Consider the following 25,307-nt stretch of genomic DNA (forward strand, 5'->3'; position numbering starts at 1 on the left):
TCCTCACCCTATGACATAACTAGCTAACTTAACTGGGGGCTCTTTATCATTTGTGGTGGTATTGCTTCAATTTTAAATACTTTGGGGTAGCAACATAAAGTTCACTTTTCTTCTTCTTCACATTAATTTATTTCTATCCTCATGCATTATTCATTATTAGATCTCCTTTCTTGCATAGGGTTATTCTCATGTGAGCATATAATTGTTCTTTGGTTTTCCTCTTTTCTTGAAGAGGGGCATCTTTAATGAGTAATACACTTCTTCTTCTTCTTTTAATTCTCTTGGGAAACTTAACTTTTCTATGGTTTCAATTATTGACAAGTACGATATGCTCCTAGCATGTAATGACCTCCTGTGAAGTACATGTTCCTTCCTTGAGAGATTTTATTCCATTAGGAAGGCATATCGCGGGACAATAATCACCATTAGAAGAAGTATAATGTTTCTCCTTGTTTTTCTCACTTGGGGGGCAAGGATTTCACTTATTTTTCTTTCTATCTACATCATTATTTCCTTTAGGGGCTGCATTTTTTCATATGTGATTCTCTTTCTTTCCTCTCTTAGAAGATTACCACTTCTTGAGACATGTATTTTACATCTACTAATGTCTTTTCTTGCATACGTTCATGTAAGTACATTGTGCATTTTCTTATGTTTAATCTCTCTAGAAGATTGTGTAAGCTCTTCTCATTATCCCTACACTTCTCTCTCTCTCTCTCTCTCTCTCTCTCTCTCTCTCTCTAGATTCACTCTTTCCTATGTTATAGATGGCGTGAGTTTCATTACTTGATGGCATTCCTTGTGTGAAATCATTGTTATTTTATCAAGGGTTCTCTCTTATACAAGAGGGTGTAATTCCTCGACTACAACCTCTTTTACACTTGGTAATGTACATCTATAATAAATTCACCCATCCACATTGAGATAAAAATGAGTCATCCTTCATCAAGAATCCCTTTCACCTAGCAATAGGAGGAAGGATTGAATTCTTGTTCTCTTCCGCACTTCGTTCTAGAAGATGGTATGTTTGTCTAAGATAAATCCTCTTGGAGGTGGATGTCTTTTGAGCAAAGATCTCTTCTCCTCCAAGGATCTACTTTACACTTATAGAAAGATGTCACTTTTCAATCATCTTATCCTTTCTTGAAGAGTATTCCCTCTCTTGCTTGGATTTATGGCATTTTTGTATGATGGGTATCTTCTTGTTGTCAAAGCAAGGTATCTTTGTTCTACTTTCCTTAAGATATCAACATTAAACTATGTTGACATTTTTAGGGGGGGGCACCCACACTGCTCCTTTTGTGTTATATCTCTCTTACGCATTGTATCTCTTATACAATGGGTCATTCTCAGAACTAGAGTGCAGCCTCTTAGAGCGAGATGTTGCCACTTTTCCCTTGTACAGTGAGTCATTCTTAGAACCAGAGGGAAACCTCTTAGAGTGAGATGTCATCACTTTTTCTTTTATACAATGAGTCATTCTTGGAACTAGAGGGCAGCCCCTTAGAGAGAGATGTCATCAATTTTTCTTTTATACAGTGGATTGTTCTCAGAACCAGAGGGCAGCGTCTTAGAGCAAGAAGATACCACTTTTTCTCTTATACAGGGTGATTATTCTCAAAACCAGAGCACAATCTCTTGGAGCGAGATGTCATGCCTTTCTTGACATTTGTACTATGCATCTTATACAGGTTGTAGCATACTCAGGCACATACTCATATGAGGTGCTTCGAACCTCACTTGCACACATGCGTACGAGGTTGAGTGAAACTAACGGTGTTCTCACCCTCCTCCTTTACATGGATCACTTAGACAGAATCTTAGGGGCTAGTTTTCCATGTCCTCTTTTCTCCATGGATCACCTAATTCTAGGGGTGGGAAGTCCATGGTTCCTCTTGTTCGCCTTTCTTCTCATGGATCGTCAAAGTGTCTATTCATGTTCTCTCTTCTTCCTCTCATAAGCTCATAGTTTTACTATTGATGGTTCATGGATGATGTCATCTTTTCCCTTTTATGTGATTGTTGGTGTTTATGTGATGGCATTTGTCATTGTGTTTCAATTAGTTGTTGAGACATTGGAGTATCGAGGTCTCTTTGGCTAGTTGATGTGTGGTCTTATGTGTTTTGTTTTGTCGTATGTCTTTTGTGCTTTGTCTTGTCTTGTTTGTTTTGTCCTTTTTTGTGTGTGTGCTCTTGCATATGTTTGAGTGAGTTAAGATCCTAAGATTGGGGGCTTTTGTTCCTCAAGATTAGTGATGTCTTATACTCCTTGTGGTATTGCTCCACGTGTCTCATCTTCATCTTTCTCTTTCTTCTACTTTACCGATAGTATTGGCATAAGCCATACTCCCGCTAAAGTGGGGGCTAAATGTAGCATCATAAAATTGTGACCCTCGCAATTTTGATAGCATTTTAGGTCCTCACCTATGCGACTACATCTCCCTGCTTGATCGAGACCCCTCTTTGCGCCTTCATCTCGAGTCTCCTCCTATTTTAGCCCGCATACCACCTTGTGACCCTGTCTAAGCCCCAAAATGGGGCAAGATAAGGGCGTGGCGCCCCTATCCCCCTCAGGATAGGGGTACGACGCCCCTGTCTTTCCCCTTTGGGGTGGTCCTAAGATGGGTCCATCCGGCCCTTAGGCATAACTTATTCTTTGGGGATTTAAACTCTCCTTTGTTGGCCTTCGGTGGGATGAAAAATAATCCTCTCAGGCATGTGTAAAGGGAGACATAATTCCCTCATTTGATACAATGATAGGGAAAAATAGACAATAAGTGAAAGGTGTTCATTATCGTCATCAAGCATCTATCTAGTTCTCTTCTTCATGTGTCTTCTTCATTCATCCATTGGAGCAACATTACAATATTCATTTGCAAGCATGTGTCTATGTGTTAGGGTTTTTTCATATTACATGTTGTCTCATACAACATTTATGATTACATTCAAGAAGCAAAGAAACCATCATCAACTAATTGCAGATCTACAAGGTATACGTTTCCATCATTTACATTTAAATATTTGCAATTACTTTCTTTCAAGGTTGATTCTTCAACTGGGGTTTGACTAAGGCAAACCCCTATCCACAACCCTTCTTCCCTTCTTTTATGTGTGTAGGTTGTAGGTGTGCAGTTGTAATTGCATGTTTACGCTTCATTTACAGAGATGGAAAAACCCTTTTCGGTGCACAAATTTTTGGGAGGACCAAATACACTTTCAACTTGGTCCCGATGACTTTTCTCCAAATTTGTAGGGTAGATCCGTATCAGTCTACATATCTTAGATCCGAAGTTATAGCAAGATCCCAAACTGATAGCTCTTTATTTCATCTATTTTGTCTCCCTTTTCTACATAGTCAATTAGTCAACTCGTGTATTCACAAAAGAGGGCAAATTGCATTCCAACTCTTGCAATCCACTTGGTATTCACATCATTATTTCCTTTGGATTTGGATCTAGTGGATTCAAGCCCCTCTTTTGAATGTAAAGTTTCTCCCAAGTGAAAATCATCCTAGTAACTTTTTTTCTCTCTCCTAGGTGGGGAGTCACTAGGGTTCAATTTTCCACTTTACATATAGAAACAAGAATGCATAATGACATAATATCAACCATCCTATCAAGTAGGGATAACATGTCACATGAAAACATAAATTCACATCTCAACCAAGGACTCCATGATTCCTCCAAGATGTCCACATCCTCCAAACATCTACACACTAAAAAGATCATCCACCATCCAATGGTGAATACACGTCACTGCCAACAACTCCCATTGAACCATGATACCGAGTCACACATGGCATCATGATAATCATCTCCTACATGAAGAATATTCAGGTATACACACATACAACTGAAAAGTCAATAACATCACGTATAACCATGAACTCCAATCCAAAAAAATACATACAACTGCCAACAAAATCACCAATCAGGAATCAATCCTACAACACCACATCATCACTGTCATAAGATGCCATTGAAAAGTGTAACCAATGAATAACCAAGGTATCATTAAATCATGATAAACCACATGCTACAAGTCCCAACACCAACTATCCAAGTACTAAAAACATCATCCATCCTCTCATCTTAAAACAAACATAGTAATGCACTAATGACCACAAACAAGGTCAACTAACAAGTATGCACCACAATGAATCAAACCTAGTGGATATAGACAGTCCACAACCAAGTCATCCCACTGCAATCAATAAGCCCTGTCTCCTACAAATCACATAATTTGTAGATCTAAACATTGAACATGCAAACTCATTATCACATTAGTAAACTGAGATATCAAAGAGAATAATCCTGTAGACCATAATGACTCAAACACTAAATCAACATCTGATCTGATTTGCCAAAACATGTCCACAACCAAGTACCATACTCAAGGAACCAAATAAGCATCAAGGAGATAATGAACAACCTCCTAACATCAAACTAAATCATCACAAACATGACTATGTCATGTCAATGTAAAACATGTACCTGCATACCAATGACACCATAATCATAACTATCACTTTACTTGCACTCAACTCTCACCCACATGAAACTCCAAGTCTCAAACCATTTCCAATCATGTCCTCAAACCGAAGACAACTTGCGTACCTATCACCATCAAAGTCCAACTTAGAAAAACACCTGTAAACCTATACCAAGGAGCACCAAATCTGATAATCAGTTGTAGCATCATAAATATCTCATAAAATATATACTCCCTCAAGGTTTCGCCTCATGACTCATCTAGATGCACTCACACTTACACCCTGAATCTCAAGCATATACAAGTGATCAACCAAGTGCACCTCTCCATACTTTTCAAACTAATAAAATAATAGCATCACATAGTAGTAGACTGGACATGCTCTCTAACGCCTATTTGAAATCCAAAAATCAATTCCGTCTGCAAAAGATATGACCAAAATTGTGTAAAGAAGAACATCTGGCTTGCAAGCCCCAAAAACATGTCAAAATGGCAAACTAATGGAACCAAATCTATACCAAACGGTAGTGCTCAGAATCAACTTTCCAATGAATATAAGTCAAAAAATGAACTCCTTGGGTGAAAGTTATGAAGTTGGAAGAAAATGTCCAATTTCGCTATATGGGGATAACATGGTCTTAAAAAATTTATCTAATTTCTCAGAGCTCAAATTCCAAAATTTTCTCCAATTGAACTGAAAATAATCTTAATTTTTTTTTAAATAAATCTTTGGGTGGGGCCCACTAGTTGGACCCACCCACTCATCCTCCAACTGTCGTGGCAATTATATTTAATTTCAATGCGATTCAAAAAATTAAATTCTAAAACAAACCACATTAATAATATGTAGGCAGTCATTTCAATTTTTTTTTTTAAACTTTTATTAATTTTTTGTTTATTGGTGATATTTGTTTAACCACCCCACCGTGGCTGGGACCACGAGCGATGGTATCCCAACCACCAGCAGTGGGGGTCGGCTCCCAGCCAATAGCAAGTACTATCGGCAGTGCTGACAGTACCTGTTGTTGGCAAGTACTGCCTCTACCGTAGACTGCAAGGGGTGGGTATGGGGATGGTGGCCCGGTCCCTAGCTAATATATATTTTTTAATAATTTTTTTATTCGCCTTTTAAAAACAAAAGCACCCCCGACAATTTTTTTTATATATATTTGTAGGTTTTGGATTTTTTAATCTGATGGGAAAAATATATTTTTATTTTCTGCAGATGTTGCGACCAAATTTGACAGTTGTCACAGCCATCAATCCAAAATTTCGTAATTTTTCAACAATTATCAAACTAGAAGATATTTTATATCAATTTTCGTTTCTCAACCAACCTGGATCCAATGGTGAGATCCATTTTGTCCCACATGGTCATTTCTACAAACTTCCCCCCAAAACCCTCATCTAAAATAAATATCCAAAGGAAACCCATTTGACCCAATATTTTCCAAACCCCAAATCTACAAACAACCCATCACAACAACAAACCCAAAGACCTTAGATCTACAATAAAATAACCTGCAAGTATGTTCCATATCTTGTAATGTCCCAATCCTTTCATGCATGTGCATGACTTCTACTTTGCACCTTTTCCACTCAAGCTAGGGTTATCATTCCAAATCAACCATGAAACCTCTGATACCACTTGTTAGGAATTAATTCTTTAAAACCACATTCAAATAATCCATTTCCTACATAACCCATGAGAGAAAAGCATACATAAAAGCTTACGAAATCACCATAACACAAAGATCAAAATAGACAAGCCACAAATAACACAAGATATATCCTAGAAAAAACCCAGACTCCAAAAGCATCCATACTCCATCATATTATTCAACCATAAAACAACATAGATTTACAATGAATACCTTTGAATAATCAAGCCCTCCAATGCATTCCCACGTGTCCAAGCATGAATCCACACATCCCATGCCATGCTTCACAAATGCAATCCTTCAAAGGACTCAATACAATGACAACCCAAAACCACCAGCCTACCTTAACCACTCAACATGTGCTTGTTTATATAAACCCAAGCTCACACAAAAAAAACTAGCGGTAAAGTAAAACCATGTGCCACAAAACCATGTGCTAACCTACCCCTTTGACCCCACATTTAATATTGGGTACTAAGTTTTCTCTTTTTAAATATCTTTCCTCAATATTAAATAAATAAAATATAATAATCTCAATGTTATAATACAACTCATCAAGTTGTCCCGAGAATATTTCCAAGGAATCTCCACATTTTACATGTCCATGTGCAACATCACATAATAAATAAATATTACAATTATAACATTATTATGCAAGGTATACAACACCTTATTTTCCTAACAGATTTAAACATGTCTTTTGTAAGCCCATATTTCCATGAAAAATATGAAGAATGGTGTTAAAAAACCAATTCCAAAAGGTTGTGCAAATTGGCACGATATGCTTTGTCTTAGAGCATCGAAGATAACAGGGATAGAGGTAGCACAATGTTATTATTGGTAGTGAATTCTTTCTGAGTTGCGTTGAGAAAATGAGCATCAAGCATCATAGGGAGAATGGCACACAAAATCATCCTCCAACAACAATTTAGAACATATTTTTGAATCTTAAATTGAAGTTTGGTCATTCTTGGTGATAGAATTGGGCCTGCCAAACTAAAATCTAGCGAATATTGCAGCCATATTCAACACAAAAATATTTACTTTTGTGTTAGAATGGTAGCTTGGATAAGTTTTCAACAAGGCTTCTAAAATGACACGTGTTCTAGTTCCCATGGATCTTCAAACGAGAATTATATCTACCATTTGCCAAATTATATTGACATTTTAACTTGGAGGCTATGTAAAGGGTTCCTACAATCCTTCGAATTCAACGAATGGTGATATATGGAATTGTAAAAGATATTGAAGGGACAAAATCACAGCGCAATGATTTTGTATGAGTGAAATATCCACCTTGGTGATTTTATTATTTTCATTTATAGAGAATATTGTTATAGCTAGCTAGTTAAATTTGGTTGAGTGAAGATTTCACGGGAGGGGCCCAAATGAGGAAATGTTCTCACTCAAAATGTGTGAAATAAAAGAACTAATGGAAAAAGATTTTCATCTTCACTTGTGCAAAAGGGGTTTTTATTCTTGAATTTGATTCTATTCAAGATAGAATTTAACACTTGAAAATGGTCCTTGGATTTTTCAAGGCAACTTCCTATGCATGAAACTCTAATTTCCCTCAATTGTTAATAGATTAGGCAAGTATCACTACAGTTCAAAAGAAACAATCAACTATGAAATCTCCACTTGCACATGTTTATGTGTCAAAATGGATTTATCCAAAGATCTTCCTTCAAAAAATCATTGACGATAGACAATAGATGCTAGAGCTAGAGATTACGAAAAAGAATACCTCTAGGTGTAGAAATTGTTTCTCATTGGATCATGCCCCAATCTCTAATGTTAAAAGCTAAAAATTCATTAGTGGGGTTTTCATGCTCCAAATGGTAAGCCCACCTTGTGGCTTGGTATAGAGCCATAATATTATCTCATTCCACCCAAATTACAGAGGTTAATGACATCTCCCAAGCCGCTTCAAAAGATAGTTATAGTTAAGTTCATCTTCTTCACCCAATTCCCATGATTCAACCAATGAGGAAGTTCATTTATCTCTTCATATTCACCAACCCTTCTAAAGAAATCTGTTACACAAGCTACAAAGTCTAAGACCACACCAAACCCATAGATGACCTTGATGGAAGTAGGTTAGCTTCATAGTCCAAATGGAGAAATGAGTCACAACCCACCTTTCTTTCGATGGCTAGAACAAGAATAGATAGAACTTAAAAGAAAGAAATATCTTCCATTGAAATGTAGCCATCAAATGACATTAAGGTTGCCAAAAAAAGACCAAAATTTTGAAGAAATGTGTATTAATGTAACACACATTTGTGGATCAAAATAAATTTTGTTAAGTATTAATTTATTTAATATAAGTGAACCCCTTGTCAACAATTTTTAATTAAAAAAATATTTAATAAATAATAAAAATAAATAAAATAATTTTTAAATAAATATATAATTAAAAAATTTTAAATAAGTAAAATAATTTAAAATAAATTTAACTTTTAAATAAATAGAAAATTAATATTAATATGTATAATTTTTTAAATAAATATATTTAAAATATTAATATTATTTATTTTTATTATTGCATTTATTAAATTAATCTAAACTTTAAATAATCAACAATTTTGTTAATGAATGTTTCATGTTGCTAAAATAAAACGATCTCAAATTAAATTTTCTTTAACTGATATAAAACAATGAAATATTGAACTAACTTATAATAATTATTTTATATGAGATTTGATTTGAATTTATTAAATTTAAACTTTGGTTGGTTTGTAACAACCCACAGTCCGATGAAAATTTGAAGGATAACCAGATTAGATGAATAATGTCCACAACCGTGTAAATGTCTCTAACACTATCCCTTCTTCTCCCACCAACAATATTCCTCTCTCTACCTCACCTTCTCCATCCCATTTAAGAGCTCTCGCACTTACAATATCCCCACAACCTTGTCTCAACACACCTACTAACACCCATTTCCCCTCCTTCAATCGCATACTTGTCCCACCACTAAAAGAGAACCAGCATGTACAATCTGTAATTGAATTTACAAGGAAACAAACGACGGCCGCATCAGAAGCATGCATCTTCCTACATTGTACACTTAGAATAGATGACTTCTCCAATGAGCGAACAATGGAAAGGGTGGGAAAGGAAAGAGAATCCAACGCTGACTCTGCACCACTCACTGCCCTTCCACATATCACCATCTCGCCTGGCCATTTCTGCAACAAAATTATTCCCACTCAATAAAATTAATTACATACATCACAATTTATTTTTTTAATGTAACTAACAAACAGTTTTGATTACCTTGATAGTTTGAATGCAGGGTCGAAGAGCGATCTGTTCTCTGCTACCATCACAAGTCTCTTCAATTTCTCCAACCCCTCCAAACTTTGTATGCCTTGGGACTTCCATGACGTCTGTACTACCTCTAATGTCTCCAATGACCTCGACTTCTCTAGCCCTTCGATTTCCACTATTTCGTCGCAATCTTCTATCCAGATCTCTTTGAGGGAATGGAAATCTGCAAAACTTGGGAGCTCATTTAACTCCGGACACTTCACTATGTAAAGAGATTGAAGATTTGCTAGGCCGCCAAGTCCCATTGCCTTCTTCAGCGTTTTACAGTCAAATACATGTAGCCTCCGCACTGACGTTGGCAGGCTTTGGATATCTACTAGACGATCATTACTGGAAAGGTTGATATCTTCAAGGCTGGGACAGCTGTCTCAACTTATTGATATTGTTGACACACTCGTATGCTCTATTGATATCCACGTGAGCATATTTAGAGGCCCCAAAAAGTCCGGTAAACAATTCAACATTTCACAATACCCGAGTGTTAGTCGAGTCAAACTGGACAGATTTCCAAGAGAGTACGGCAAACTGGCCAAGAACCGACTTCCTATCTCCAGCACTTCCAATTTTCTGAGTTCGCCAATGTCACTCGGAACCTCCCTTATGCGTGTACCTCTCACATTGAGCTCTCTCAAACACACTTGATGTGTGATTTGATTTGGCAATTGTTCCACCTTAAAACATCTCTCAAAGTTCAAATACTCCAGGTTACCTATGCTTTCCAGCATGTCGGATCTCAAGGTGAGTTCCCAACAATCTTGTAAATTGAGATGTTGAAGGTGTCTCAGCTGCTTAAAAGAATCTGGCAATGTCTGCAGCTTCCTACACCCCTCCAAATCTAGATGCCGCAGGTTTATCAGATGCCCCAAACGGCTAGGCAGTGAAGACAGCCTTGAACAATCAGATAATTTCAGCCACTCCAGTGATTGGAGATTGCAAAACTGTTCAGGGAGATCCTCCAGTGCTTTACAATGAGAGATATTTATGCATTTCAATCCCTGAAGACGTCCTATTGAGTTTGGAATCCTTTGTAATTTACGGGCCTCGACAGTACACAGTTCTCTTAACTGCAAAGGAGGCTACAGAAAGAGTAATTGTCAATTACACAGAAAATACAGTAGTAGAAATTTTAAGATTGGAAGTTCACCTCGAAGCAACCAGTATAGAAAATACTTACATCTGAATCATCCCATAATTGTACTAGGCAATGAGCTTTGATGAGCTCCAAAATTCTTAAATTTCTGAGTGACCATGACTGAATTTTTCTCCCCTTGAACTCATCCAACCTAAGGCAGACAGGGCCCTCCAATGGTGTGCCAAAATATTTGATAAACTGTTCTTCTCTGCCAGAAAAAAATTTTAATCCGAGCGAGGAAGGTGGAGGGATCCCAAAACATCTGTTTGAAAGGGATCCTATGAGCTCAAAGCAGGCGTTTCTCTGACGCAATGGCTCGTCAGTATATTCAAATCGAGCAGCATAAAATAGACATTCCTCCCTGAATGCGAAAACGAAGAGCATAAAATAAATGTAATGTGAGGATCAGCAAGACGTATACAAACGAAACGTGTTGGTTTTGGAAGATAAAACCCGTAACTTAAATGAAGTGTCACAGAAACTTCAACAATATACACCGGATTTTAATATTGCATTTCACTTAAGAGTTTTAAATAAATAAATTTACTCAGAACTTAAGAGTTTTAAATAAATAAATCTACTCAGAACTTAACAAGCCAAAGAAATAAAAGAGAAACTATTTTAAATAGAAACAATACTGTTGCAGCAGTATCGTGCATCCATTAACCTTTAAATTTCGTATAATTTATACAGAGAGTTTTGAATATGCAAGTTGTGCAAAGAAATGCCTCCTGGTTAGAATTGCAAAACTAAAAAGTGTATTGATGCATTTAAAAAAGTGATACCCCAACATACCTGTATTTCATTATGAAATTGCGTTGCCAGCCGGAGGAATGAATTGCCTCCAGAACGAACACCCTGCCAAAGGGGAAAAAAAACGCAGTCAAAAGAGAGAATTTTTTTACTTTTTATATTATATTTTTTTCAGATACATATAAATTTTTTTCATATATTCACTTCCCATTTATTGATTTGATATATTTTTCATTTAATTATGTTTGTTCCTCTTAATTATTATTATTATTTTTTCTTTAATTTCTATTATTTATCTTTTGGATCTCTCCAACTATATGCTTCCTTTCTTGCACTCCTCCCATTTCTTTTTATACTGCTGGGTCTGCAATTTCACAGCTCTCAAAAAAATTAATAAAAAACATGTTGATAATTGAGATCAAAATATCAAATAGCAGATGAATTTGAAAGGATGTAGTAGTTGAATATGTTTCGATAGTTGTGATAGTATTTGTTGATTTAAATTTAATATTTTAACAATATATCATAATATTTTTTACTTTAAAGTTGGTAATGTGGATCATGAGAATTTTTATAATTGAATGAAATATAGTTTTAGATTAAACAACAACAGATCATTCATGTAAGTGCATCAATTAAACATGACTTAATTTATAATTACTAGTCTAACTTTTTCCAGGGGTCTTTCTGTACACCCTAACAAAAAGTATGTTGATGAGACATCATATTTGATTATGCGGTCTTTAAATCTTAGTCATAAGTAAAGAATTTATAAATAAGCTGTTATAAAACAATGAGCATGATTTGACATTGTAATATAAGATTTTGGGAGGGGACCAATTAAGATCCTCAACCATTAGATCCTCTCCTTAACTATGTATGATAACAAAGATTTAATAACAATTAAGTATTGGTGTCTTCAAAACATTCACATTCATAATAATAAATGACAAGAATTTCTTTTGGTGGAACTCACCTTAATTTGTTTCTGTATATCAATTATTTGCTCTTGATGCCATACTCGAAAAGATCGATGTCTACCTGCAAGTTCCCTACCCAAATCTCTTAGATGATCATGCATTATTATAGTATCATTCTTGTCCACATTAACCAGACACTTGTTAACAAGTGTTTCCCACCCATGCAAACCACTCCATCTGGATCCATTCCACAACTCAATGGCCCAACTTTTCTTTTTGCCAATGAAAAAACAAGCCACATCCATAAACATCCCTTTCTCTTCTTCATCTAAAGAATTGTAGCTGACATTCAACCTTCCTTTAACATCTTCGGGCAAAAATCTGAAAATCTTATTTAACTGGGATTCCCAATAATCCTTGGACTTGCCATAAACTAATCCTTCAAAGACAGCAAGTGATAAAGGCAACCCATTGCAAGCTTGTAAAAAATTTTCAACAATATTTTCAAATCGATCTTGTGAATGGGACTGTAAAAATGCATGCCAACAAAAAAAGTTCCTTGACGTGAAGGGGATTCAAAACCTTGATTCTATATATAGTTGAGCCCCTTAATTTTGCAAGGAGATTTGACTCGCGTGCTGTAACAATGACAAGACTGCCGGATGCAAGGCCATCTTTAGTTGGTAACAGAGCATCCAGTTGGCTACCATGATCCACGTCATCCAAAACGATGAGCGCATGAACAGATTTCAACCGATTTACCAGAATAGGCTTGCCTCCTTCAATGTTATCGAATGCTAAGTCTTGGACACCAAGGTCCTTCAGAAGCATTTTTTGCTTCTCATGCAAAGCATTTTTGCTTGCAGCATCTCGTACTGCAAATACAAAACTGGAATATATGAAGGATGGGGATTTCCTGTTAAACAACTCTTTAGCAAGAGTGGTTTTACCCGCTCCGCCCATTCCCACAATCCCAACAATTTGAGCATTATGCCCACTCTCAACAGCTTCTTCAAAATCCCGCACTATATCATCCAGTCCAACGGGTTTGTCGGCCACCAGAAAGGGCACCTTTCCCAGTTCCTTAGATACCATATTTACAATATTCTTCAACTGCATCGCCTCATCTCTAAATATTTGCAATGGATATCGAACATATATGAGAAGTCAAGCTAACAATGACACAAGAAATTAAAACAAGAGAAAGATGAAAGTCTGTGAGCTTATTTGGTACCTACCTACTATCCTTGATCACGCAGCCAGAACGAAGAGAAGCATTCTCGAGTGCCATCTTCCAGTCGTCAAGCTTTTCCTCGGAGTATCTGCCCTTCAGTTGATATTGAGAAAACGCATCAGAATAGATTCTTTTTCCTTGACCCACCCAGCGCAGATCAGAAGGATCGACATGATAGAAGACAGGAATAATTGTGTTACCCGTCTTAAGCATGGAGGACATCTCCGCTAAACACCAAGGGGAATCGGCATAGTGAACAGAGAAAATGGCAATATGAAGTGTAGCAGTGCGAATGGCCTCTTGGATTTGTGCTGGAATGACATCACCCAATTGAAGGGACTGGGCATCCAGAAAGACGGAGATTCCGAGGGCGGTAAGTTTATGGGAGATGGTGGTAGCGAGGGTGTATTTGACATCAACACCGCAATGGTTGATGAAAACATCGAAAGAAGCAGAAGGACGGAGAAGAGGAGTGGCAGGAGGAGGAAGCAGCAGATGAGGGCACAATCTCGTCAAAAGTATTTATGATCTGGATAGGTGAAGTGGGAGTATAAGTGGCCATGGAATTGATTCAACTGCACACAACTAGCGCTCACAATTCAAAGGCTAACAAAACAAGAGAGTCCCTAAGCAAACAAACAAATGTCTCTGATCAACTCTGCGCAGGAGACATTTACTAAAAACTTACAAACGCCTGTGTGTAAAACCGTGTTCAAAGAATCATTCAGTGGGCACAAAGCGAGGTCAAATTGGCAGACGTGTAAGGTGCAGATTCATTCCGGGGAATTTGGAGTGCATTCCAGTGCAATGCATCTAGATGATTGAAAATGTGGTGGTTTATCGGTCAGTAGGACAGCAATGTGGGGTCAAATCGACTTTATTAGAGGGCTGGAATCCATTTTCAAAAAGACAAGCACAAGTACCGCTTTGTCATCACTGTTTACGATTGGATAGATTGGAAATGTAATTGTTTTCCGTTCAATAGGACAGCAATAATGGAGAGTGGGGTCAAATCTGCTTTATGAGTGGGTCAAAGCTGTCTAAGTAGTAATTTGTCATCACATGTTACGATTAGATGGCTTTGGCTAAAATTTGCTTTGTCGAGTTTAAGTTATTTTAATCGGGTTGAATTACAATTTATCAATTTTCCTATTTTAGATGAGATGATTTTTAGATTTCTTTTAGATCATGTTCCATCATTTATCATTTATCATGGATGAAAATTAGAAAAGAAGAATGTACTAGATTTTTTTACATTTTTCTTTTTTATTTTATGGAAAAAAAAATTAATAGAGTCAAATTCAATAGTTGAACGTGTTTCAATTGTTGTGATAGTAGTTGTTGATTTAATACTCATACTTGTTGATTTAATGTCTAGTTTTTTTGACAAAATTGCACCAATAGTTATGACTTTAAAATTGTTATTGCTATTATGACTACTCATAATTAAATGAAATGTATCTTTAGTTCTAAAAAGCAACCAATCATTTGATGCCACATCAGTTGCACAAGTATGGAGGCCTCTTCTGCACAATTATTGGTTTCACCTTTTTCCTAGGTTGTTTTGGACACCTTGGCAAAAAGCATGCTGATGTGGGATCATATTTGATGATGTGGCCCTAAAACCTTATTTACAAGCAAGAGACTTGCCAAATAAGCTGTTGTTAAAAATTGGGAGTGATTTGAAATATCCATGTAGGATTTTGAGAAGTGCCAAGTTAGGGTGCACAAATACTGAGTCCTCTCCCCTATTGTTAGTAATTATAGTCACAAGGAACTATCCCAATACAAATAGTTTAACACACATATTAATATTAACAAATTAAAAGCGTTTTTTTTTAATCAAAAGTAAATATTCTCTAAAGCACTTCACTCATTATATAGTCTTCATGTTATTCGAAAAAAGAATACTTTTAAAATGATAAAATACTAGGAATTATTTAATCTTCATGTTATTAAAAAAAAAGTACTTTTTAAAATAATAAAATATTAGCGTTGTTTACTAATATATGATATGACATCTTGTTGCTAAATGATTCAAAAAGTATTAATATATTTTTTTATATGATTTTGATTTGAACCAACAATTACAATACAACACAATCTTGAGACTATTATAGAATTTGTATGAAATATCAATGTTGGTTTGATTATGACAAATTGTTTTTAGTTTTTTAAAGCGTTTAGCAAAATGGCAACGAAGACACTCACATGATTTTCCCTATAGTTGTACTTGCCAATGGGTATGAACATGAAGAAGAAGTCGATAAACAAGTTTTGGTGCCTTGTGAATTTGTTGATGAAGACCCAACACTTACAATTTTCATTGAGTTTCTAGTTGATTGGAAGGCTCTAATAGGTGCAAGTTAGAGGTCCAACTAGTTCTAGGAACACATGGAACCCTTGATGGTTCCATCCCACTAAACCCCTTATGAAAAGGAAAAAAATGAATTTAAACATAATTGAAACTTCAAAAATAGTTCTTATTGGAGTTGGAACCTTCGACAAGGTAGTGTGGTTCATATTTGAAAAGTTTAGAGATAATATGGAACTACAAAGCTTTCCAAGGTATTGTAGCAACACAAGAAAGATACGAATATTTTATTCTTGGATTTTTTTTATTTATTTTGTTCATAAAAGGAACTTGCTAGTTGTAGAGATTGAAGCAAGGAGAAATTTTAAGGTTGATGAGAAGGAGTCTCCTATTATCTATAGAACAATATTTGCATGATTGCTTTGATACTATGTATGGTTAGTCAGATTCAAAGTCATACCTATCAAGCACTTATTATACTAATAAGTTTGGGTAATTAAGTTGGTCTTAGTAAAAGTAGAATGTGGCATCTTCATCAAATTGTGGCAAGATAATAAGATTCAACATGTGTATAATGGTTGCATAGAACCTCAAAAACGTGGTGGTGGGTGTTCAAATTTGATATTTTTTGGGATCGTTAATGAAATTCCTTTCAAATATAGTGAGCATAATTTAAAGAGATGCATGAAGAGTGCTACAATGAATTTTTTTGAGTTTCTTCAGTGTGAAACACATTAATACTAAGAATGCATGAGATAGAAAATTATTATTGTAGGTAGCATTAATTCATTTAACTTTGTGTGGTCCTCCTCAAGATAAATATAATAAATGGAAAGTGACATTGAAATAGTTTTGGCGACTTTGCGAGTTACATGTGGCTTTGGAAGTTCATTTACAAATATGGAGGCTTATGAAATTCCTCACCTATTGGATCTTGCGATAATTAATTGCATTATTGATATTCCTATTGATGTAGTTGTTCACTTGAAGAATAAAATCATACTTCATTTCATGGTGATGAAGATTACAAGATGATGAAATATGTTACAGTTGAAGTATAACCTTGGCCCCTTATTTAATGGTCGATTTCTTCGCCATATGTATGTTATTCTCCTTATACTGAGTAAAAATAAATAGTGCATGATTTGGATTATTGGTATCAACGTTGTTATATTATGCATAAACGAGATGAATTAATTTTAACAATGGGATTATATTATGGCCAAGACTAATCAGTGATTTGAATTCAAACTTTATTATGAAATGAAATACAAATCCATAGTTACATTCGATGGTATCTTTGTGATAGAAGCAAGATCCTTTCCTCAATAATTCCTAATCATGTTATCTCTTAATATCTTTTTGTTATAAGGTATTTCAATTCTATTGTGACGTTAGTGGTTTCATCACTTGACATGTTTCGAGTATTACTATAGTGAGAACTATAGATGTTGATTTTGAGTATATAGACATAATTGGTATTGTTGTGTGGTTATGTGGGTTATTTGGTTACTAATTCGTTATAGGTGATAGAATTTAAGCTGGAGATGTCATGGTTTTTTGATAATTATAGAATTTAATTAGATTGAATATACATAATTGAGTTGATATGGTTAATGTTATCTTGTAGACAAAATGTGATATTAGAGGATTTTGCTTAGGTGATTTCCAAACACGAGGCTTATTAAAATAATATTATAATGTATAGAATGTTTAATTGTGTGGCTCGATAAGATATGGAAATTTCAATGTTATTTAGTGAATGAATTTTATGGATATTGATTTAAAGTGTGTTATTGTGGTATGATTAAAATTGGTTACCAATGCTCCAAGTTTGATGATTGCATATAATGTACTAATGATTATGCATCAACTATGTCAAGTTCGAATGAAAATTTTGGGGTAGATAGAAAGCCCAATTGTGTTTCTACCAATGCACCTTATCTTAACTCATTTAGAGGAATTAAGGTCCTTTTTTAATGTGCAAATGTTGTGATATGTGTATGTGATTTTAATATTCTTAGTGGTGTAAATGTTCTTTGGTTATGAGAAATTACTTATTAGGGATGGTCTTTTGAATTTCTTTAATAAGGGTCATTTTCTTGTGTGAGTTTTTTTAGGGTTTTAATTACTTGAACTAGGTTATTCTATCAAAATTCTAGTCCTAGGTGTTAGGTCTAGGCTCATAAAAGGTTTTTTTTTTAACCATACAAATATTTTTAAAATTATTTTTAAGCATCTTGAATTTTTTATTTCCTAAAAGTGATGAAAATAAAAAGTTGCTAAGAGGGAAAATGTGACACCACATCTTATTCTCTATTTGGTTTAGGGTAGCTATAACAAAACAAGATTTTTGTATTACTCATGTAACTAGGATTCCACATGGAAACATTTCTCAAGTTTTGGGAATCTCCAAGTCGAGACACATAGAGATTCCCAAGGCAACTAGGTGTCTCATCTTGGGAGAGTTTAGGATTTGTGATAAATTAGGTATGAAGATGGCATTTGTCATCCCCACTTTTAAATTTATGTAATTCACTTAAGGTGGGAGAGAAATTTTGATTCTTTTTTTAGCATAATTTTCGTAAATGGGAGAGAGAAGAAAGAGTAGAAAAGAATGCATGGGAAGAAAACAATCTTGAAGTAACTCCAATAATCTACAATGTTTTGGAAATCTCTTCAAGATAGAAACCAAAACCTTAAATATAGCTATTTTATAATGATTGTTGAATGTTATTGTTATAGTTATTTTGTAATGATTATTTAATGTTATTATTAAAATGTTCTTTGATTTATTTGATTTATCATGTTTTATATTTTGGTCTTTGATTTAGATGTTATTTTGGATATTTTAAATTCTCATGTAAACTCTTATTGCTAAAGTGGGATTGGAGTCAACCTTTTCACATGGTGAAATAGGTCCTCCATATAAGTGGGCGTAGACTATGCGTGGTTCCCAATTTTGGGAGTTTGGATATGAGTACCTATAGCTTGTAATTTTCAGTATGATTCCCTACAATGTATGGATTTTGGATCCATGAATATCCATCCACCTAAACTGCACGTTGTATAGAGGAAGCGCTAAAAAGTGTTCCCTTTGTATGTTCATGCATTTGTACCATGGTCAATTAGATTTTAAGGAGGCGGTCATTGGTTCTTTTGTGAGTGAGTGCATGGCATCATCTTCTTACTATTTAGCAAGCATCCATCCTTTATTTGGAAGTGTACTCATTATTAGCAGGCCCTTGTTTTGGCTACAGGTAGATATAGGCTAGTTGACCTTAGTTTTGTGAAGATTGGCTAGCACACAGAGGAAAAAGGCCACCATATTTTTGTATGAATAAGCATTTCCATTAATATATTTAAAGCTACACTATCAACAAAAAATAATTTAGGAGGATACAAGATCACCCATTGAGAGCCACTCAGGAAAAGCCTGAAAAACCAAAAAAATAAAGAACCACAAGCAACACCCAAAAAAATGAATACTAAAAAAGTAGTTGCTAAGAGTCTAAGGTAGTGGTCGAGAGAGGTGGCGAAGGGTCCTTTTCATCTTTTTGACCCCATACATCATCAGGTTTAGGGGTGTTGTTCGGAAGAGACCACCCTATTGGCAAGAGACACTGCATTGATGATCAAATGTTGTCATTGATGGAAATTTGAGTTAGATATCCAATCTGCAATTCATGACTCATTCATTCTAGAAGATTTATTGAGGTCTAGTAAGGTCTAATGAGAAGAATAGGTTATCTAGCAGAGTGTACAATGTTTTTGTTGGTATATTAGTTGTGTTGAGTATTTAGTGTCGTGGATCTTGAAGAAGCATTGTGGTCGTGTGATATGCATTATTCCAGGTTTGTAGCCTCTGGTGATAAGTTTTGGGTGAGTTGGAAGATCCAATAGATAGTTTTCTGGTAGAACAGTATTTTATGGCAGTAGCGTGTGAAGATTTTGTGTGCGGATCGTGTAGAGTAATTTTGATGGTTGTTTACATGTTCAAGGTTGTTGAGCCATCATATGGGAAGCATGCATACCTTTTTTTTTTGGTCCACTTAGTTGTTTTTTATCATATTGAGCCGACTTGAGTAACACATTTCATTTGTGTGTGATGTGGTTTTTTGGCGGATATTGAATTGTCCTAATTTGATGTTCTGGATGTATTAGACTAGTTGATTTGATCATTTGGTAGATTGATGGTTATGTTTGAAGTGTGTATGAGCGATTATGTATAGTTTCATGTGCGTGGTTGGAAGATTGGTGCTCTGGTATAATGCAGAATATCATAACAGAGTAGAGTCTTAGAGGAGTAAGACTGTTGTATTTTGTGCTTAACCGAAACTATACTGAGGCATTTTTTGATGCTATTAAATAGTTCAAACCTTCTTGTACCTCTTATAATCATTTTGTAAGGTAGTGAGCCTTTTGGGTTGTAGCCCAATAATTGGTATCAGAGCTAAGTTCCTCGGAAGGAGCCTAACAACTTGAGGAAGATTCGAGAAGGTATCTTAATGGATTGTAGTGGCCTTAGACAACAACTACTTGTTGCACTTGATGATCTCGATCAATCCAAATCCAAAGTCTGGGAATTGAAAACAAATCTCAAGGATGCTGAAAATTTCATTCAGACATTAAAGGAGAAACTAAGTAAGTCCGAGGAAAAGAGAAAGGAGCTTGTTGATGAGCTTCAGGAGAAAGAAAGTCAAAGCATTGATGAAGAAGCCCTGAAGGAAAAGACAAAAGAATGTTGCATACTTGCTAGAGATAATGCACTTTAGAAGAATGAGATGGAAGGCATTGTGATGAAATTGACAAGGGAGATTGAAGAAAAGAAGAAGAATGAGGAAAAGCTTGCTCAGTCCTTGAAAGATAAATCTGAAAATGTTGTAGACTTGAGAATGAAAATGGATAGTTGATGGGTGACCTTCAAGATGCCAGAGATCATGAGGAAGATTTTAGAAATTAGGTCCTCCTTCTCAAATATGATCTTGATGTTGCAAATGAGTACAAGGAGAATTTTTGGACCAGCTCAGCCATTAGATGAGATGCTTGCAAGTCAAAGAATCCCAATGATACTCAAGGTCTTGGATTTGAGAAAGGTGAAAGCTCCAAGTTAGCTCAAGAAAAGAACAACTCAAGAAAGCCTTTGGTAAGGAAACCTAATGCTCATAAAATCAATGGTAACTTTTTTGTTTGTAATAAATTATTTGGTCATATAGCTAGTCAATGCAGAAATAGGATGAACAATTCTATTCCATCTTTTACCAGTCAATGTTTTGAATGCAAGAAGTATGGTCATAAGGCAAATGTATGCAGAAGTGCGTTGAATAAATTTCAAAATAGGAATGTCAGATGCTATGCATGTGATAGGTTTAGACATGTTGCTAATCAGTGCAGATCAAGAAGAAATCTGATGAACTTCAAACCTATGCAAGAGAATGTTGTTTGTTATGTTTGCAACAAATCCGACCACATTGCTAAGTATTGCAAAAGCATAAATGTGAAATAGAGAGGCCCAGAAGCTAAGAACAAGTATGAGAAGGTAGATGATAAAGAAAAAGAAAAATTTGAAGAGATCAAAGATCACATGAACAAGACTTGGGTGAAGAAGAATGATTCAAAGGTAGGAAATGGGTCCACACCTGATTCTGGTGCGGGATCCTCATCCAGTAACTAAGGCATTCGGCCTTAGGGGGAGGTTTTCATGAAAATATTTCAAACCCTTTGTTAGAGATCTATATCTGATTTCAGCAGGTTGCAGAGGTATATGTGATGATCACAGATATCTATGATGGATTTTTGGAAGAGTTTGAGCCGATATGAAGGCCCACAGAAGATCTGTGTGAAATATAGGGTATTAAAAAATATTAGGGCAAAGTGCATTTATTACAATGAAAAGTAAGGTATGTGAAGGATAAAAGGTGAATTAACCATTCATTTATCACTTTGTATTATAAGCGAAAGATCAAAAGAACGTAGTAAAGGAGAATTTGCAGAGATTCTGAAGTGATATCCAGACTTGGTGTGCGATCTTGCGTCTGGTTGAAAGGTATTTAACAATGAAGCCCCTTTTTGGTTGAAGTTTTAAATTTGAATTTGATAAGATGGCTACATATAGTACTATAACTCCTTTGGTTGTTGAAATCACTGAGCGTGCACATCCGAGATTCAAGAACCATCCATTTATTTCCATGGAGGACAATCCTAAAAGTGCATTTTCATCAGTTCCCTACATAGTACTTAATATAGAAGATATTAGGGTATGCAAGCACTATCCCAATGAGGAATTGGGTAGCATTTAAATACTAAATATGTACAACAATCATCTTGCAGATAAAAGTTCGATGTTGAAACTGAAATTCCAAGGCTTGGAAGACAAAGGTTTTGTGCAGTTCATCATATTTATGATTTTCTACAAATAGGAATGGATCTGGTCATCTTGAGATGAGTTTATGATGAATTTATATGGTTGGATAAGCCTCATAAATTTACCAAGACATTCGTTCAAGTTTTAACTAGATTATGTGCATCCGGAGAAATTCCATCCCTAAAGGTTGTGAAGAATGACATTGTGACCAATGCAACAAGGTCAAAATTTGACAAATGGGAATTGATAATTAATGATATGTTGGAGCATGACATTAAGTTCACATAAATTTTCATTGGGTATAAAATCTATTATTCTAGTAGAGAAAATTCTATTTCCGGTATTGCTATTTATGTCACATATGAGATGATGAGAGAGAGTAAGAAGTATGATCTTTTGAGTTTCTCTAAAGTGAACTTATCAAGAATATTAAGAAGATGAGAGACTAAAGGAGTATGTATTAGTTAGCCTACATTCAGTTATTACTACAGAAGAGATTGACATATTTCTTAAACTAGCAAAGAACGAATTCAAGAGTAAGCATAAGGTAAATAAAATCAGGTTAGGAAAGATAGATGAAGTTGAAAAGGAGATTGAAAATATTTTGAAAAAAGTTTTGTTGGATAATCAGTATGAGGTAAATGAGGCTAAAGGGAAAGAAGAACCTCATTCAAAAGAACAAGACATGACATCACAAGTTAATCTGAAAGTTGAACAGACAATGGATGATACTTTTATTTTGAAAGTTCAGACTGATGAGCAAGTAGAGGTCAGTATGAAAGAAGAAGATAGAGAAGAGGATACAGGGAAAGAAGGTGATGGAAAGGACAAGGTTGAGAATCCTCTAGTTGTTCTAGTTGATCCTCTATTTCTTAAGAAGAGTTATATAAAAAGAAAAAGTGGAGGTCAAGGTTGAAGTCAAGTCTGAGGCAAAAGACACCGCTGAGACAGTGAAGAGAAAGAAAGTGATTGATGATCCAAAGTTCATTCAAGGTCCGATAAACCTTGCCTCTCTATCTCTAATCCAAAAGCTTCAACTTGCATCTTTTGCACAAGACAAGGCTAGTGAGGATCTTTTCAAATCCCATATTGAGGATAGTATGTTGCTAATCCTGGCAACTAGTGATTTTGAAAAGTTGATGCCTTCATTTCAAAAAGATACTACAAACACTCCATCTAGAAAATTAAGGAGTTTGATTAATTCTATAGATAAACATTTTGAATCTTTTAAAAATTTAGTTGAGGAAAGGGTCCAAAAGGAATTAAATGCAAAGAGGCTTTAAAACTTAAAAATAATGATTGCCAAATGAAGATTCACTTCAGGAGAGTGTGTGAAGAGAATGAAAGATGCATTGTCAGAAGGTGGGAACTTGTATAAATTATGTCTATCCTTGAACAATCTCACTATAAATATTGAGTAGAAGTCTAAGGTGCATGAGAGTGATCTTGAATGCATATCACAGACAGTTAATACCCCTTTGGTATCATTGAGCAGTCATGAGAATCGATTAATATCACTACCTAAGAAAATCAGAAGCTGAAACCTTGATTGGGAGAGAATACTTGGTAGAGTTGGAGAAGTTAGGAGTCTCATTACTCCTAAGCTAGACATTATGTTGGGTGCTCTCAAATATACTCAAGATGCTTTGGTTAGTGATGGTCTAGAAGATGTAAAGTTAGTAGAGGCACAATCTTACTTGTTCAGTGGATGCATAACCATGTTGGAGAATCTGCAAAAAGGTTGGGACAACCACTTAGACTTATTGAAGAAGTATAAAGTTGACATCTTCAAATTTTTGTGAGTGTATAAGGACTGTGTGTGCATATGTAAATATCATTTTGTATTTTCAGAACCATACCATTATCATTGATGTCAAAGGGGGAGAATAGATGAGTGAAAAGTGTTGATCTTAGGGGGAGATCTTTGATTCTTTGATTCTTTGGAGTCCAATAGTTAGATTTTTGGTTGCAGTGTATATATTTTGGTTTTGGTCAGACACAATCATTTTTCACTAAGTGTTGCCAGCAATGCCAAAGGGGGAGATTGTTGGCGAGAGACACTACATTGATGATCAGATGTTGTCATTAATGGTAGCTTGAGTTAGATATCCAATCCATACTTTATGACTCATTCATTCCAGAAAATTGATTGAGGTCCAGTGAGAATCACAGGTCACCTGACAAAGTGTACAATGTTTTCATTGGTAGATTAGTTGTGTTGAGTATTTGGTGTCACAGATCTCAGAGAAGCATTGTTATCATGTGATATACAGTATTCCATGATTTTGGCCTCTGGTGATTTTTTTTGGGTGAGTTGGAAGATCCGGTAGATAGTTTTCTGGTAGAATAGTGTTTTGTGGCAATAGCGTGTGAAGATTTTATGTGCGGATTGTGCGAAGTAATTTTGGTAGTTTTTTGTGTGTTTGAGGTTGTTGAGATGTCATATGGGAAGCATGTGGACATTTTATTTTGGTCTACTTAGTTTTTTTTTATTGGAATGAGTTGACTTGGGTAACACATTTCATTTGTGTGTTATGTAGTTTTTGGGCCGACATGGAATTGTCATAAATTGATGTTATGGATATACTAGACCGATTCATTTGATCATTTGGTAGATTGATGGTTATGTTTGAAGTGTGTATGAGAGGTTGGGCATAGTTTTATGTGTGCAGTTGGAAGATTGGTGCTTCGGTATAATGCAAAATATCATAGCAGAGTAGAGAGTCTCAAAGTAGTGAGACAATTGTATTTTGTGCTTAGCCAGAACTATATTCAGGCATTTGTTGATGCTATTAAATAGTTCAAACCTTCTTGTACCTCTTATAATAATTTTTTAAGGTAGTGAGCCTTCTAGGTTGTAGCCCTTATTGTAATTTGAGCAGTGAGCTCTAGGCAGTGTGCTTAAATGCATGTGCATTCCCCTTATGTAATATTTCTGTACTTTATACTTCTAATAGAGTATATTAATATTGTGGGTTTTAATCTCACCATGGTTTTTCCCTTAACCAGGTTTCCACATAAAGATCTTGGTGTTGTGGTGTTGTTCATCTTAGTTTTGTGTTTTTGCATTTTACTTCATTTGCATTAAGTGGTTGAAAGATT

At 35.3% G+C, this 25,307-nt stretch overlaps 2 protein-coding genes across 4 annotated transcripts; both read right to left on the reverse strand.

Annotated features, from left to right (window-relative positions):
* Positions 1 to 8,820: 8,820 nt before the first annotated feature.
* Positions 8,821 to 14,260, reverse strand: LOC131047122 (disease resistance protein RUN1-like). 3 transcript variants are annotated; one of them, XM_059216559.1, is made up of 6 exons: positions 13,532 to 14,260; positions 12,350 to 13,422; positions 11,416 to 11,478; positions 10,663 to 10,981; positions 9,435 to 10,552; positions 8,821 to 9,346 (listed from the first exon to the last, which is right to left on the reverse strand). In XM_059216559.1, exons 3-5 carry the CDS (start codon positions 11,424 to 11,426, stop codon positions 9,857 to 9,859), a joined length of 1,026 nt encoding a protein of 341 aa, XP_059072542.1. In that variant the 5' UTR covers positions 11,427 to 11,478; positions 12,350 to 13,422; positions 13,532 to 14,260; the 3' UTR covers positions 8,821 to 9,346; positions 9,435 to 9,856. The 3 variants fall into 3 exon arrangements, with proteins under 3 accessions (XP_059072542.1, XP_059072540.1, XP_059072541.1); XM_059216557.1 differs by having other exon boundaries at positions 9,435 to 10,564; positions 13,532 to 14,258; XM_059216558.1 differs by lacking the exon at positions 13,532 to 14,260 and having other exon boundaries at positions 9,435 to 10,564; positions 12,350 to 13,516.
* LOC131859902 (TMV resistance protein N-like) lies at positions 11,687 to 13,749 on the reverse strand. The gene is made up of 4 exons (XM_059214162.1): positions 13,532 to 13,749; positions 12,876 to 13,422; positions 12,350 to 12,820; positions 11,687 to 11,737 (listed from the first exon to the last, which is right to left on the reverse strand). The coding sequence occupies exons 1-4, from the start codon at positions 13,747 to 13,749 to the stop codon at positions 11,687 to 11,689; spliced, it is 1,287 nt and encodes a 428-aa protein (XP_059070145.1).
* Positions 14,261 to 25,307: the final 11,047 nt, after the last annotated feature.

This window comes from Cryptomeria japonica, chromosome 2, assembly GCF_030272615.1.
Source record: "Cryptomeria japonica chromosome 2, Sugi_1.0, whole genome shotgun sequence".
NCBI classification, from domain to species: domain Eukaryota; kingdom Viridiplantae; phylum Streptophyta; class Pinopsida; order Cupressales; family Cupressaceae; genus Cryptomeria; species Cryptomeria japonica.

Excerpts from the sequence above, each read along its gene's own strand:
- LOC131047122 (XM_059216557.1), bottom strand. Across the intron at positions 10,565-10,662 it reads AATTATGGGATGATTCAGAT|CCTCCTTTGCAGTTAAGAGA; the intron begins GTAAGTATTTTC and ends CTCTTTCTGTAG.
- LOC131859902 (XM_059214162.1), bottom strand. The coding sequence starts at position 13,749 with ATGTCCTCCATGCTTAAGACGGGTAACACAATTATTCCTGTCTTCTAT. Across the intron at positions 13,423-13,531 it reads TGCGTGATCAAGGATAGTAG|AGATGAGGCGATGCAGTTGA; the intron begins GTAGGTACCAAA and ends GCAAATATTTAG. Across the intron at positions 11,738-12,349 it reads ATATACAGAAACAAATTAAG|ACCCAGCAGTATAAAAAGAA; the intron begins GTGAGTTCCACC and ends GTGAAATTGCAG.